The sequence below is a fragment of the Puma concolor genome, chromosome D2 (assembly GCF_028749965.1).
Source record: "Puma concolor isolate L17-30 chromosome D2, mPumCon1.1.hap2, whole genome shotgun sequence".
NCBI classification, from domain to species: Eukaryota; Metazoa; Chordata; class Mammalia; order Carnivora; family Felidae; genus Puma; species Puma concolor.
In genome coordinates, this window is record NC_141677.1 from 49,143,729 (window position 1) to 49,160,213 (window position 16,485).

Genomic DNA, 16,485 nt, shown 5'->3' on the forward strand with positions numbered 1-16,485 from the left:
AGTCACTTAGATACCTTTCTGACTTTACAATAAATAGGTTGGACAATGTTGTCTTTAAAGTATCTTTCAGATTTAAACCTGAACATATGAGATTTTGGCATTTTCTGATTTTTAGTTTTCTGCTCTTGAGTTATGTTTAATAGGAATATTTACCTTCGTATGTAATAGATGGACTTTGGATTAATTGGATTGTGTCTGAAAATTCTCAAACTTCTTTAGAGATAATAATAATAGAAGTAGTCAACTTCTCCGTAATTAATTGAATGCCTTATGACAGCAATAATTCTCCACTTCTGAAATTATGAACAATAAATTGGAACTAAGATAAAATGTCACTGAAAGTAAATTGTCTTTCACATGAAATTCAACTTATTTGTATGAAAAATGAAATGAAATGAAATGAACTTTTTAATTTCAGGGATTTAAGGACACTTCATGCTGTTTCTTTAAAGTGATCAAATTGCCAAGATGCATTTTTATGTCCTTTGAAACTTGAGGGCTGGAAGTTCTGGTAAGTATGGAAAATAATCACTGTTTAAATGTCCTGTCACCTCACATGTGGAGAGTCATGTAGTTTGCAGGTAGTATGTGTTTAAACTTGGCAATTGGTAACTGAGATCTTTTTCTTTTCCCTCACATCTTTGGTAATAATTTTGCACTGCTTGATGGAGGATTAAAGCCAATGCCCTATGAACCTCAGGAGAGAGAGGTCTTTGTTATTTTCAGAAGAGGAAGCACCTGGCTGAGGTCCGACAGAGACTTCATGGTCATTCTCACAGAAAGAGTCTCTGCTCCCTTATTCTCTGATCTCCCTGTTGATCAATTGGATGAGGAGACTGTTCCCCTGCCCTGGAAATTACAGCGCGAGGGTAATTATCTGAGGGGCAATTTGTTCCCTGAGTGTGAATCAGTTTGTTGACATTTCCTTGTGCTGAGCACCTGTTCAAAACTCCCATTTATGTTGTAGTTATTTATTTATTTTCTATCCTCACTCTGGAGTGGAGTGAAGACCAAGACCAGATATAAAGTTTCCTTCATAATAGGTTCTTTTGGTCCTCCGATAGTGCTCTGTGACAGACCCACACACCACCGCTCAGTGTTTGGCGATGGAGGTGTCTATCTCTTCCCAGGTGTGGTCATAGCATTGAGTCTCTTGCTTGTAATCTGTGTGGAGTGGACTGTGAGTGATGACTGGGGGTGTCAGGTGGTGAGAATCCTAGGGAGGACATTCGTGGGAAGTGCAGAAACCTTACGTGGAGACATGCAAGGGGCAAATCGAACTCTGTTCCTTTTCAGCCTGCCTCAGCTTTTCAGTCTCATGGTGGTCCCTGGGGTTAAACAGGAGTCACTCACCAGGCTGTGTTGAGGAGCCAACAAAGTGACAAAGGAGCAAATAAAATCTTCAGGCCCACAACTCATACTATACAAAAGTAACATTCACTATTTTTGCATATAAAGCGAAAGCATATCTCATTTATTATCATCAGCAAAGCAATTGAGCAACCTGACACCTTGCTGCTGGGAAGATACAGATGGACCCCCATTTGTATTAGCTTTGGACAGACTTTACGCTAGCACAGCCTATTGCCCCGAATCAGAGGAATTTTATGCTCTTCTATTCAAAGAACAGTCTTCACCTTACAAAATGGTGATATGATTTGATCAGAGGTGTTTCTTCATTTTCTATAAACCTTTTAATGCTTCAGTGGTAAATACGTTTATTGAAGTTTGGTAAAAAGCAGAATTCTTAATTGAAAATGAGCATCTTTTTAAAATTAAGCCTTTTAATGAATGAAGAGTTGAAAAGAAGGAAAATGCAAATTTACCATGCTGATTTCATCTTAAACAATACAGAATTTGCACTGTGTTGAGAATAGAAACCACTCTGTTTTTATTGGTACTAGATTATTCTTTGCTATTGTTTCAACAAATGTATTTTAGGGCCCACCTGTTTCATGCCAGACAGGGGGCTGGGAGCCAAGAAAAGGGGCTCAGAAATGAATGAGGCAAATGCCCCAATCTTAGGGGAGATGGGTACCATAATCGTGAAGTGATGTGTTAATGAATTCTAGGATAGAAGTCAGTACAGAATTGGGGGCCACGAAGGAGAGAGTGGTCCTTTCTCTCTAGGGAAGGGATTTTAGAAAAGGAAAGGGATGATGATCGACCTGGTTCATGAGAAGGAGAGTGTTCCTGGCTGAGGGAGCTGCAAGAACAAAGCTACAAAAGTCTGGCATGGCTGGTGCTTTGGCCAGACTGGGAGATCTGGGTGTGGCTGGAGCTTTGGCCATGAGGGTTGAGACAAGAGGGAAAACATTGTCTAGAGAGGTGGGTAGATCCAGAAGTAGCAGTTGGGGGTCTTTATTCTGTCAGATCTGCCTTTTAGAAAGATTTCTTAAAAAAATTTTTTTTGAATGTTTATTTTTGAGATAGAGACAGAGCATGAACAGGAGACACAGAATCTGAAGCAGGCTCTGGGCTCTGAGCTGTCAGCACAGATCCTGACCCAGGCCTCAAACCCACAAACTGTGAAATCACGACCTGAGCCAAAGTCGGATGCTTAACTGACTGAGCCACCCAGGTGCCCCTAGAAAGATTCTTAAATGGAAAAATTAGAAAATACAGAGAAACAAAGGCAAAGAAATTAAATCAACTATAATCAGTCTCCACTGTTGTTTATCATTCAGAACCAGTTGGTTTTTTTCTATAGGTATATGTACAAACGTGATTTTTTTTTCTTAAACTCAAAATAAGATCCTATTGTACATACTACTTTTGAACTTTCTTCATGCTTTTTTTTTAAAAATTTTTTTTTCAACGTTTATTTATTTTTGGGACAGAGAGAGACAGAGCATGAACGGGGGAGGGGCAGAGAGAGAGGGAGACACAGAATCGGAAACAGGCTCCAGGCTCCGAGCCATCAGCCCAGAGCCCGACGCGGGGCTCGAACTCACGGACCGTGAGATCGTGACCTGGCTGAAGTCGGACGCTTAACCGACTGCGCCACCCAGGCGCCCCTCTTCATGCTTTTTTGTAAACATCAGTAAAACACCTCTAAAGCATCATTTCGATAGGTATAGAGCATTATACTATAGGAACATATTGTAATATACTGACCTTTAAGAGTATAAGTTGCTTTTATATTTTCAGTATTATAAATAATGCTGTGATTACACCTTGAAGATGGACTTAATTATTGCTGCAGGATAAATTCCTAGAAGTGAAAGTTCTGGCTCAAATGGAATATGAATTTTAAAAGGCCTGCATCTTGGCACCCATGCTAGTGTTAGTCAAAACCATGCTTTTCAAACTTTGCCACATGGTTCATAAAGAATGAATTACTGATTTAACTTGCATTTGTTTGAAGTTGAATGATGCTTTATGAATTGGCCATTTGTACTCACTTTTTATGGGCTACATGTTCACACCCTTTGCTTAATGTCATATTGGTATGTTTCTCTTCATTAAGAAGCCTTCATATATCTGTATAATATTGCTCATGCCATGATGTCAGGTATGAATGAAGCATAGTAGCAGCCTACTTTAGGATACCTCTCATTTCTCTCTCTAGTCCTGAAATCACATGGAGCTGTGAGTAGAGATTCACCTGATGATCATGGAAACCCCTCTCAGCCCAAGGACCATGAGTAACCAGACGCTAGTAACAGAGTTTATCTTGCAGGGCTTTTCAGAGCACCCAGAATACCATGTGCTCTTATTCAGCTGTTTCCTCTCCCTCTACTCTGTGGCCCTCACAGGTAATCTCCTCATCATTTTGGCCATCAGCTTCAACTCTGGGCTCCATACCCCCATGTACTTTTTTCTGTTCAACTTGGCTACCATGGATATTATCTGCACCTCTTCCATCATGCCCAAAGCACTGGAGGGTCTGATGCCAGAGGAGAACTCCATCTCTTATGGGGGTTGCATGGCCCAGCTCTATTTCCTCACATGGGCTGCATCCTCTGAGCTGCTCCTCCTCACGGTCATGGCCTATGACCGGTATGCAGCCATCTGCCACCCTCTGCATTACAGCACCATGATGAGCAAGGCTTTCTGCAGCAAGCTGACCACAGGTGTCTGGGTACTCTGTGCCTTCAACACAGCCATCCACACTGGGCTGATGCTGCGGTTGAATTTCTGTGGTCCCAACATCGTTACCCATTTTTTCTGTGAGGTCCCTCCTCTGTTGCTTCTCTCCTGTAGCTCCACCTATGTGAATAGCATCATGATTGTCCTGGCTGACGCCTTTTATGGCATATTGAACTTCCTGATGACCGTCGTGTCATATGGCTTTATCATCTCCAGCATTCTAAAGATGCGGACTGTAGAGGGGAAGAAAAAAGCCTTTTCCACCTGCTCTTCCCACCTCATTGTGGTGTGTATGTATTATACCGCTGTCTTCTATGCCTACATAAGCCCTGTCTCTAGCTACAGTGCAGAGAAGAGCAAATTGGCTGGTGTATTGTACACCATGTTGAGCCCTACTCTCAACCCCCTTATGTATACTCTGAGAAACAAGGAGGTCAAAGCAGCCCTCAGGAAGATTTTCTTCTTCACCAGAAATTAATTTCTGTCTTCTGCAACTTTTGTTGGAGACTGCATATTGAAGTCCACGGTGGCCTCAGAGACTCTCCAATGAATAAGGTTTTGAAAACTACCACTAATGAACCAGTGTGATTACGAGGTTTTCAACATGCTGTGTAGAGCAATTATTGGTAATCGTCTTGGTTTCTTGCAATTTTTATATTTTCCGCATCTTGTAATGGATTTTTTAAAAAAATAAATAGTACTTAAATGAGTATTGAGTGATTAAGAGCACATTACTCATCTGGCAAAACAAAACTCATTTGATCTATATCCTTAGAAAATTGGTAATTCAGTTAAGAATACACTAGTACTCATGATGATGAATGTAAAAAGAAAAGACATAACAGCGTTGCTTTGCAGGGTGTGGTGTGGATGTATAGAGAAGACATGTGCAGTGTGGAAGGAGCCCTACACTGGTTGAGGAGAAGATCTGCGTTCAAATTCAGACTCTTTCAGAGTACTCAATCCACTTCAGCTGTAGTTTCCTTCTAAGTGTAATGGGGAAAATAAATGAATCTAGAGATTGTGTCCAGACTGAACAAGAGAACTGAAGACAATGATATCAAGTGCTCTGTAAGTTTAAGATAATCCTGCTGGTGAGTGATCACTGAGGACAGGGGCAGCTAAGGAAACTTGGATGTCACAGCCCCTCACCCCTGCCTGGCTCAGGGTGATGTGTGTGGTGGCTAGCTGGAAAGGGTAGGTGGGGGTTAAGATACAGAAAGGGGCTGCTGGGGCAGCGGTGGATTCAACTCTCTAAAAATGACCTGGTGAGAAGCAGCATTGGGATGGGTAAATGAGAAGCCACTGTGGTGGTTTCTGATACAGAGTGGATCCTATTTATCTCAGGAAGCCTCAGGCTCATGAGTGATACCATCTCTGCTCAGGAAAGGCCAAATGAAGGAGTTCCTGTTGATGGATCTTCCACCTTTCCTTAGTCCTGGATTCTTTCCCAGCTCCCCAGAGCCTGTCATCTTTCAGTCCCCAATTTTTTTCCTGCTCTTTCAAATGCAAACGGGTCCATTTCAGTTTTCAGATCACTTCTCTTTTCTGTTCGGTTGAACCCTGTCTCAGGCTTTGTACTCTGAGTCCTATGTGAGCAGCTGATCCTTCTCTCTGTGGCCTCTAGATCCAGGTGGATCATCCCTCCCTGCCAGAGCTCTGTCTTGCTTAGAGTTTGCCTTCTCAGGAACAGATGCATTCTTTTCCTTCAACAAACCTGAAGTTCTTTTTTTTTTTTTTTTTTTTTTTGACTCCTTTTGTAGGAACCACCACCAGTTTGCCTTTCTTAGCTGAGAAAGAGAAGCAGATCTTGCTTCCCTATATGTTATCTCTTAAAATTGGTCCTTGTGATTTAGTGCAGACAAACTCATGACTCCGCTGGCATCCAGCAGGCAACATTTTCTATGACTGGCTGACTATGACTTCGCATTATCGATTCTTTGAAGAGCCACAGAGAGGAACTGTTAGAACTTCAACTTACCCATTTCTCTGCTTTTTGTCTTTGATAATGTCTATCAGTTAAAGGAAGCTCATCCTTTCTTCGAATGTTTCCCCAGCCACAAGCCCTTACCCTTTTGGCCTCCTTGACTCAAGCACATCTCATGTAAGTGTTCTGCCAGATTGGTCTGCCAACACCAACAACCATATGATAAGGGGTCTGGCTGAGAGAGATAAGATATGAGCCTGTGGTGCATACAGCTCCCCATCTGTGGAAGCTGCTTTATGAACTGAAGTCTTAGCCACCTTCCTATCCTTTGGCTCCAGACAATGAGGTAGTTGTATTCTTGTGTTTTATATTGGCTTTCCTTTATCTTCAGTTTAGGAATTGATCCTTGGGTACAGCTACACTAGGGTATGTCACCTTTGACATTGTTGACATTTGGGCTGAATCATTGTGGGGGGCTGTTCTGTGCATCATAAGATATTTGGCAGCATCCTTGACCTCTACCAACTAGATGCCGGTAGAACCACTCCAGTTGTGACAACCAAGAATGTCTCTAGACGTTGCCAAATCTCCTTGAGGGTGAGGAGAGAGAAAAATTGTCTCTGGATGAGAACCACTGAACTAGAGTCAGCCAGCATCTCTTACATTTGGGATTTGTGGTTGCCGCTATGCCACTTCCACCACTACTGCCCCCAGCTAATGTGAAAGCTTCTATATGTCAGGTCTGGGGATTAAGTATTGCCACAACTTATCTCTGGTTTTCCAGTAACACTATGAGACTAGGTAATACATCCAAATTACATAATGAGCGGGAGGTGGAGGTAGGATTTCAATGAAAGCTCCAAGAATTTAAAGTGTATGCTCTTACCCACCAAAATATACTTTAGGGCCTATCATGGACTCCACCTTCTGGCACCATACATGGTTGGGACAAGAGACTTTGTAAGCAAGCAGCAAGCCCACTACAGCTCTTGTCCAACCTGACAGTGGACCTGGAAGAGCAGTCTTTTTGAATATTGCTTAACAATCTTAACAGGCTTAACAAAAGGAGAGACCTGAGCCATTTCTCCAGATATGGATTTCTTAGAGCCCTGTCTGGCAGGGGCAGGCATTTATTCCAGAAAAAGGGATTCATAAGATGGCAGAAGTCCCATCACATTTAATTTTCTGTTGCATGGAGCAGATTCTTATTTTATCTTTTAAATTTAATCTAGGAGCCTCCCTTGTCTTAAAAAAGGAGGCTGGAGGGTTAATTTCATTGAAGGCAAGCAAGAGGCATTTGGCCTGCCTTGTCTGGGAGGGGTCAGAGCACAGAGGCAAGGCTAGTCCCTAGTCCTCCACCACCAGCTGGAGTGAGCCCAGCAGCCTCCTTGGTTGAGAGCTCTGCCCATTAGCCAGGCACCATAGCTGGGTCCTACTGTGTTGGCAGCTCAGCTAGAGAGTACACCTGGCATTCTCTAGAAAAACATGAGATTAAGAAGGGATCTGGACTTTGGAGGACAGTGTTTCCTTACATTGGTCCCATGTCAAATTTGAGGACCAAGCCATGATTCCGTCTTGTTTCATCCTTTTTGGGGGGTAAGCAAACCTCAGGTCTTTGGTGGGCTGGGATTCCTCATACCTCTGAGTCTGAATCTCTTGGTAGTAGGATACTGAGTTGATCTGCTGTTTTGTGCTTTCACATGCTGTCTTTTTTAAAAAAAATTTTTTTAATGTTTATTTTTGAGAGAGAGAGAGAGAGAGAGAGAGAGAGAGAGAGAGAGAGAGAGAATGATCAGGGGAGGAGCAGAGAGAGAGGGAGACACAGAATCTGAAACAGGCTCCAGGCTCTGAGCTGTCAGCACAGAGCCTGACGCGGGGCTCAAACTCACAAATTGTGAGATCATGACCTGAGCCAAAGCTGGATGCTCAACCAACTGAGCCACCCAGGCGTCCTCCACATGCTGTCTTTTCCACTTTAAACACTTTTGCCCTCGCTGTGAAAGACCTATGAGAAAATTGAGACCCATCAGAATGCTTCATTTTTCTGAATTATAATGAATTATGGTGATTAGGTAGCACCATAAATGTGTACCTTCTAAAACAAAACTGTCATCCATAGTTCCTCTACTGGACAGTGTAAAATCTCAAAGCCCAAATTTTAATCCAACCTCCAGTCAGATTCCTTGGGATGCCAACTAATCTACCCGGCATGACTTTTATGTGGATGTACATGCCAGGAAACACACCACATTCTCCTGCTTCTCTCTGTGCTGGGGTAGCTACCTGAGCTAGTCTAGATGGGGAAGTCTTAAGTTTCTTGGGCAGCAACTGGTTCATTATTAATCTATTGTCTCTCAGCTCCAGTTCCAGATCTGGACTCTGGGCCTGGGGTTCTACAAACCATATTTCACGTTTGCAGCTGAATTTCTGTGAGTTTCTGCCCAGAGGGGTCCCTAGAGAAAGATTGAAACAGTAGATGCAGAAAGAACTTGCTTCCTTCTTCTGTCAGCATTGCCCTGATGCTGTTTTTTTTTTTTTTTTTTTTTTTTTTTTTTAACTTTACAGGAGTGATTGGGCCCAGGGACATCAGCTGGCTGCAGTTTTCCCACTTGCAGGAGCAGCCTCATTAGCCCTTCAGAGACACTAGCATGTGCTCACCAATGTTGCCTACTCAGAGGTTTGAATCCCAGCTCAGTGGGAACTGTCTCGTCCAAGGTCCCAAGGAAGCAACACTCTCTGAGCAGTGCCTGTTCCTCAGAGGCCTGAGTCCTAGCTCCGTGGAGTCTCTTCACACCACAAGAAGAACAAGTCTACCCAGGAAGCACACCCTCATCAGAGGACTCTGACCCAGATCAGTGGAGCACCTTCTCTGGACTTCTCAGTTACAACGGCTTTCAGCTCTCTTTTGGTTCCTCCAGCCCCGGGAGATAAAGCTTCCTTCTGCACTTGCTGTCTCTTTATCATCTCAATGTTTGCCTCATGCCCTTATGGTCCTCCAAAACTTGTCTAACCAATTCCTATACTAAATCTTCTCTGTGAAGTTGTGTGATATAGTTTGTTTCCCACTTGGGCATTGATTGATGGAGGCCTCCCTTCATTGGGTGTTTGGTTTAATGCAGCAGCTGCTGCTGTTGCTCCCATGGTCTCCAGCAGGAGTGCTTTGGGCTCTGATCTAAATTCTACTCCCTCCGTTTCTGTCTCAGACACTTGACAGCAGGTCAAGGGAAAGAGTACATTCTGCTCCAGGAGTGAGGAGACAATAATTCTGATTTTGTCATTATTTCTCATGACCCTAGGTGATATTTCTTATAAGAATTAAGAGTTCTTTCAGTCTTCCTCTTACAAATTTCAGGATCCTTTTAAAAAAGGTGTCAGGGCGCCTGGGTGGCGCAGTCGGTTAAGCGTCCGACTTCAGGCAGGTCACGATCTCCCGGTCCGTGAGTTCCAGCCCCGCGTCGGGCTCTGGGCTGATAGCTCAGAGCCTGGAGCCTGTTTCCGATTCTGTGTCTCCCTCTCTCTCTGCCCCTCCCCCGTTCATGCTCTGTCTCTCTCTGTCCCCAAAATAAATAAACGTTGAAAAAAAAATTAAAAAAATAAAAATAAAAAATAAAAAAGGTGTCAACATTTCCTCATTGCACAACTGGGCTGGAGAGGAATCTCTTTGAATGCTCTAGACAACTTTTTATCCTGACCTGATTCATGGTTTCAGAGTAGTTTGTTTATCTTTATTATCCCATCTCAGGATGACTGTCCTTGTTTTCCTGGTACACCTACCGCTGGGTGTAGGGAGAAGGCCTTTATCTCTCCTTCAATCAGAGGTAATTATCTTGGCATCTGGAAACCTAACCATGTGCATTTTTGGAGGTACTTTGTGAATTAAAGTCTCCCTTATCATCCTTTCTGGGGGTCTTTCATAGATCTTAGGATCCAGTTACATGATTACATGTCAGTGTCCTTGGTTCTTTGGTTAAAGACTTAGGGCCACTGTTCTCTTATTGCTGGAGGCTAATTATAGATTTGAGAGGACTCAGAGATTATAATGCAATGTGTATAAACAAATTGAAAATAAGACCAACTATTAGGGTATTAATTGGATCAATATGTGTTATAAAACCTACATAATTTTCTCCCGAAATATTCTTTTTCTGCTGGTATTACTATTTGGCTAGGATCAACTGTTATCATTATCTCATTCTGTCTCCTTATAGACTTCCATTTCATCCTGTTCTCTTACCACAAATACTTATTCTGTCTTCATCAATCTCTGTAATACCTCCTGAGGATACAGCAGTGAGAAAGATGGGTAAACATTATCTTACCATGTGGTTGGGAAGGCAGTTTAACAAATAATGAAAGTAAAATGTCATCAAAGGGAAGGCTTAACCACAGCAAGAGAATTTCACCTATAGGCCTCCTCTAACAAATGTCATTTAAGCTGATATCTAAAGAATAAGTCATGGCTAGAAGGGCTACTTTTGAGTGAGAATGGAGAAAGGAGAGACTATTCCAGGCTTAGATTCCTGGCAAGAACATGCGGGCAAGAGTGATTGTGGAACATAAGAATGGTTGGTCCAGATTAAGAATAGTGGGAGTTGACTCAGATGATAACATAGGAGGCTCCTGAACTTCCCTCCTCCCACAGACACACTAAATGTACAGCCACACATACAGAAATTCCCTCTGAAAGAAATCCAAAAACTAGCTGAGGGACTCCTACACATCAAGCAAATGTGAAAATACCCACAGCAAAATGGGTAGAAAAGCTAAGACGTACTCTCACCATAAACAGGACAACATTTAGTATCCCAACTTATAAGACTCCCACCAAAGTGATGGGGTCCAAAACACCTAGTTCTGAAAGCCAGTGAAGCTTGTGTCCATGAGACTCACAGAACTATAGCAAACAAAGAAATAGTTCTTAACAGTATGTGAGCAGTTGCTATGGCTATCCCCCCAGGCCCAGTGTAAATGAACAGGAAATAAGGTCCATCTTCCAGTCTTTTTTTTTTTTAATTTTTTTAAACGTTTATTTATTTTTGAGACAGAGAAAGACAGAGCATGAACAGGGGAGGGGCAGAGAGAGAGGGAGACACAGAATCCGAAACGGGCTCCAGGCTTTGAGCTGTCAGCACAGAGCCCGACGTGGGGCTCGAACTCACGGACTGTGAGATCATGACCTGAGCTGAAATTGGATGCTTAACTGACTGGGCCACCCAGGCACCCCTTCCAGTCTTTTTTAATATTTGGACATATGATTTCTTATGATAAAAGTACACAATTTAGTTGTTACTGCTATGTAAATAGGATTTGGTTTTATATATGACTGAAGTCCTCATTCAACCTCCCACTGATACAGTGCTAACATATGCACCCCTAAGTTTTCCTGTAGTCAATTTGGACATTTGCTTCATATACGTACAGAATGTAAAATGGATTACAAAAGTAATTTCTTAACATTGTTAAGTTAAACTTGTAACGGTGCCCAACTGAGAGATCAAGTAAGACTTAATAGCATTCAGATCATTGGCTGAATTCACTTAGAAGGATACAGTAGGAACCATAGCTTACTTGAAGGGCAGTGTCAAGCATCCTTCTTCAGTAGGAGTTGTCCTTGTGGTAGTCTACATAGTCACCCAGGAGCTATTATCTTTGGCTCTCCAAGATGACATCTCAGGTGGAAGGAGACAAGATCTACATGTCCCACAAAGGCCAATATCTCTTGAATAATGTATTTTCAAAATTCATGTTTATCCTGGGACTTTAAATGTGAACCTACTTGGGAATTGGGTTGTTGCAGATGTAATTAGTTAAGATGAGTAAGTGGGTCCTTACTCCAATATTACTGGTGTCCTTCTAAGAAGAGGACCTTCTACAGAGGACTGGCGTCCTTCTGTATGTCTATTCATACAGACATACAGATGAAGAGAGGGAGAGAAAGACATTGGAGTGTGTCAAAGACTGCCATCAACCACCACAAACTATAAAAGGGAAAGACAGATCCTTTCCTTGAGCCTTCAGAGGGAGCATGGCTCTAATGATACCTTGATTTCAAACTTTGAACATCTAGAACTATGAGAAAATGAGTTGCTGTTGCTTTAAGCCACCCAGTTTGTGGTAACTGTTATGTCATCCCTTGCAAACTAGTACAGGTGACTTCTAAGGTAAGGGAAGCCCAAAATTATGGCTTCTCATCAGGTATTATTTCCTTATATGGAGAAGCAGCCAACCACTCAAGGGTCACAATTGGCTTTTCATATTTATGAGATTTACAGAGGAACAATTCTAGAAAGTAAACAGAAGATCAAGTCAACATGCAGAAAAGGAAGGAACTTTGATAATTCTTTACCCACAAACATAAAAGGAAGTATTTGCTAATTTAAACAGACTGCTGTCATCCTCTTTTGCAACTTAGAGGAGTTAAATCCTCACTATTACTATGGGTTTTGGTAATTTTTTTCTGTGGCAATATTATGTACTAATCCCCAAATTCGGTAGCTTCAGGGACAAATATGTCTTTTACTCACACACAGGTTGTAGATTGGCTGGATACGATGCTATATGATAGCCGTGGCTCTGGCTGAAGATTAGCTTCAGGGGTGCTGCACATGTCTTCTCAGATTTCAGAGATATGTGGCCAACTGGAGCATGATCTGCTCATGGCTGATGGATGGATGTAGTGCAAGAAACTAAGCCAAACCAAACCAATCCATTTAAAGCCTTGACTTGTATCATGTCTACTAACATTCCACTAATCAAGCCCTACATCAGTGGGATGAGGAAACATACTTGGCTTGCTCTAGAAACAAGTACTGCTACATCACATGGCAAAAGACATGGATATATACTTATTACAGGGAAGAGGTGAAGAATTGGGAATGATAAACTGGTCCTCCTTGATAACCCTCTTTCAGTTGTGAAAGGTGAATGCTACCTCCTATTTCCTCTGAGTTTGTCTCAAACAAAATCCATAAAGAATAACTAGAAAAAAGAGAATCTTTGTCTGAGAATATAAGAAGAATTTGGTGGTTTGATGGGGGATGGAAGAGGGAATTTTAAGGGGGTTAAGAAAAGGCTATGACAAAGATAATCAAAGACAGAGAAAGGGAAAGAATAGAGTATGGTGGAAGTGATGTGGCAAGATATCCAAGTCTAGGAGAACAGAAGCAGTATAGCTTATTCTGTCTGGTTCTGTCTCTTGGGATATTCACTTTTAAGCCATCACATAAGATATCTACTTTGAAGCCACCACCTAGACCATCTAGAGAGACCATCTAGAAAAACTGTATGGAGACCTAGATACTGGTGGAGCCCTCAGCTCTTTGAATCTTTGTAGTTCAGATACCAGTCATGTAAGTGATGAGACCTTCGACTGCAACTGCATGAAAGATTCTGAGTGGAAACCACCTAGCTGAGCAGTATTCCCTGGAATAAACCTCATTTGCCATGGTATAGAATTCTTTGTATGTATTGCCGAATTCTTGCTAATTTTGTGTTAAAGATTTTTGTATCTATATTTATGAGGAAATTCCGCCTGCAGTTTTCTTTATATACTGTCTTTGGTTTTAGTATCAGGGCATGATATGGACTAAACTGTGTCCCCCCAAATTTATATGTTGGGGCCCTAACCCCCCATGTAACTATATTGGATACAGGAAATTTAAGGTGGTAATTAAGGTTGAATGAGATCATAAGGGTACAGTCTTAATTTGCTAGAGCTGATGCTCTTACAAGAAGAGGTAGAGACACCAGAGTTATCTCTATCATGTGATATTGTAAGAAGGTAGTTGTCTGCAAGCCAGGAAGAGAGCTCTCACCAGAACTTGACCAAGATCAAGTGATCAGCATGTTTTATAGACACTTGAAAGTAATGTGATTTCTTTGTTGTTGGGTGGGTATTCTATAATTGTTAGTTAGAACCTGATGGTTGATGATGTTGAGTTTGTCTATATCCTTACTGCATTTTTCTTTTTTTGTCTACTTGTTCTATCAATTGTTGAGAGAGGGATGGTGAAGTATCCAAGTGTAATTATTAATTGTCTTTTTTGCCTTTCAGTTCTATCAGTTTTTAGGTTATGTATTTTGCAGCTCTCTTGTTTGGTGCACACATTTAGGATTGCTGTGTCTTGATATATTGACATTCTCATTATTGTGTAATGTCCCTCTTTGACTTTGGTAATTTTCTTTGCTCTGAAGTGTCCTCTGTCTGATATTAATATAACCACTCCTGCCTTCGTTTGATAAGTATTTGCATGGAAGTCTTTTCCTATCCTTTTACTTTCAAACTGCCTATATTGCTGTATTCAAAGTGAGTGCTTATAGATATCATATAATTGGATGATGTTTTAAAATCCATTTTATCAGTATTTAAACTGGTGTTTTCATATTTAATGTGATTTTTGATGTTTTAGGGTTTAAGTGTGCTATTTTACATTTTGTTTTCTGCTTGTTTTTCATTTCCATGTTTTCTTTTTCCTGTCTTCATGTGGGTTACTTGAATTTTTTTTAATAACTCAATTTTTATTTATCTATAATGCTTTTGAGTGTATCTTTTTATATCTTTTTAGTGGTTGCTCTAGGTATCATTTCCTATGTTTAGAGAACTTCCTTTGGTCATTCTTTTAGGATAGATAAACTGGTGACAAATTCTTTTAGTTTTCCTTCATTTGAGAATGTCTTTATTTCCCCTTCATTCCTAAAGCTTATTTTCACTGGATGTAGGATTCTGTGTATTGATAATACTTTTCTTTCAGCACTTGAAAAATATTGTGCTACTTCCTCTAGCCTCCATGGTTTGTAATGAGAAATTTACTGTCATTTGAATTGTTCTTTACCCTGGGTAATGTGTTGTTTCTCTCTTGATGCTTTCAAATTTTTCTTTCTCTTCAATTACCAGAAATTTGAATATGACATGTATTGGTATGGATTTCTTTGAATTTATCCTATTTAGAATTTATTCATCTTCTTGAATTTGTAAGTTGTATTGTTTGCCAAACTTAAGAAGTTTTCAGCCTTTGTTTCTTCCAAGTCTTTTTCCAGTCCCACTCTGTTTCTCCTCTTTTTCAGACTCCAATGACACAAATGTTAGCTCTTTTGTTATAGTTCCACAGGTCCATGAGGTTATATCTTTTTTTTTCAGTCCATTTTCTTTCAGATTGGTAATTTCTATTCTATCTTGTTAAATTTTTAAAAATGTTTATTTTTGAGAGAGAGAGAGAGAAAGAGTGAACAGAGGAGGAGCAGAGAGATAGGGAGACACAGAATCAGAAGCAGGCTCCAGGCTCCAAGCTGTCAGCACAGAGCCTGACACGGGGCTCAAACTCACGAACTGCAAGATCATTTCCTGAGCCGAAGTTGGACACTTAACTGACTGAGCCACCCAGGCACCTCTCTATTATTCTATCTTGAGTTCATTGATTTGTTCCTTTATCTTCTGCATGCTGCTGTTCAGTACATCCCTTGAATTTTTTAAGAAATTTAGTTATGATATTTTTCCGTTCCAAAATTTTCATTTGGAATTTTCATTCTAATTTATGCCTGTTATTTCTTGACTGGAATTTCTTTCTTTTTTTTAAAATTTTTTAATGTGTATTTATTTTTGAAGGAGAGAAAGACAGAGTGTGAATGGGGGAGAGGCAGAGAGAGAGCGTGAGACACAGAATCAGAAGCAGGCTCCAGGCTCTGAGCTGTCAGCACAGAGCCCGACGCGGGGCTGGAACTCACAAACCGTAAGATCATGACCTGAGCTGAAGTCGGACACTCAACCAACTGAGCCACCCAGGTGCCCCTCTTGACTGGAATTTCTATTTTTAAATTTGTTTCAAGCATGTTTGTAATTGCTTATTGAAGCATTTTTGTGATGGCTGCTTCACACTCTGTCAAGTAATTCTAATATCTTGGTGTACATTAATTGTCTTCTTATATTTAAGTTGAGCTCTTCCTTGTTCTTGGTATGACAAATTATTACCAACTGAAACCTGGGCATTTAGCTCTTATTTAAACTTTGGGTTTTATCTGGTGTTCTTTGACACTGTTCTGGCAGAGTAAGAGAGAGCTTCATCTTATTACCACAGATGGATTTCCCACTTGAGCTTTCAACTCTATCTTAATAACATAATGCAGTTGGGAGTAACTGAAGTTGGTATGTTACTACCTTAGTAACATAATGCAATTTACTTTGTAAATTCTGGGAGGATTATATGTACCCTATCTTTGAAGATTTTCATGGAGGATAATGGACATTTGGGAGTCCATGTTATTATATTTGTGTATGTAATGAAAGGATATGCCCAATTAGTAGCCATAGGGATCCTAGAGGGACATTGACCTCTAAATAGCTTTGTTCTGTCTTCTAACGAGGCCTAGCATGTCTGGGGCCCGCCCCCTGGCCCTGGTTGATCCTGATTGGTGTTAAGAGAGTCCATTGCTAAAAATATGATGGTGAAAATTAAATTCATTTTCATCTCGGC

At 41.0% G+C, this 16,485-nt stretch overlaps 1 protein-coding gene across 1 annotated transcript in view; it reads left to right on the forward strand.

Annotated features, from left to right (window-relative positions):
* The first annotated feature begins 469 nt into the window (after positions 1-469).
* OR13A1 (olfactory receptor family 13 subfamily A member 1) overlaps positions 470-16,485 on the forward strand; it is a 28,308-nt gene continuing 12,292 nt past the window's right edge. Inside the window, exons 1-3 of the mRNA XM_086680299.1 lie at positions 470-869; positions 3,572-9,387; positions 9,635-15,797. Of these exons, the coding sequence (XP_086536425.1) occupies positions 3,611-4,570 (960 nt within the window). The 5' untranslated portion in view covers positions 470-869; positions 3,572-3,610 and the 3' untranslated portion in view covers positions 4,571-9,387; positions 9,635-15,797. The remainder of the gene's footprint in view (positions 870-3,571; positions 9,388-9,634; positions 15,798-16,485) is intronic.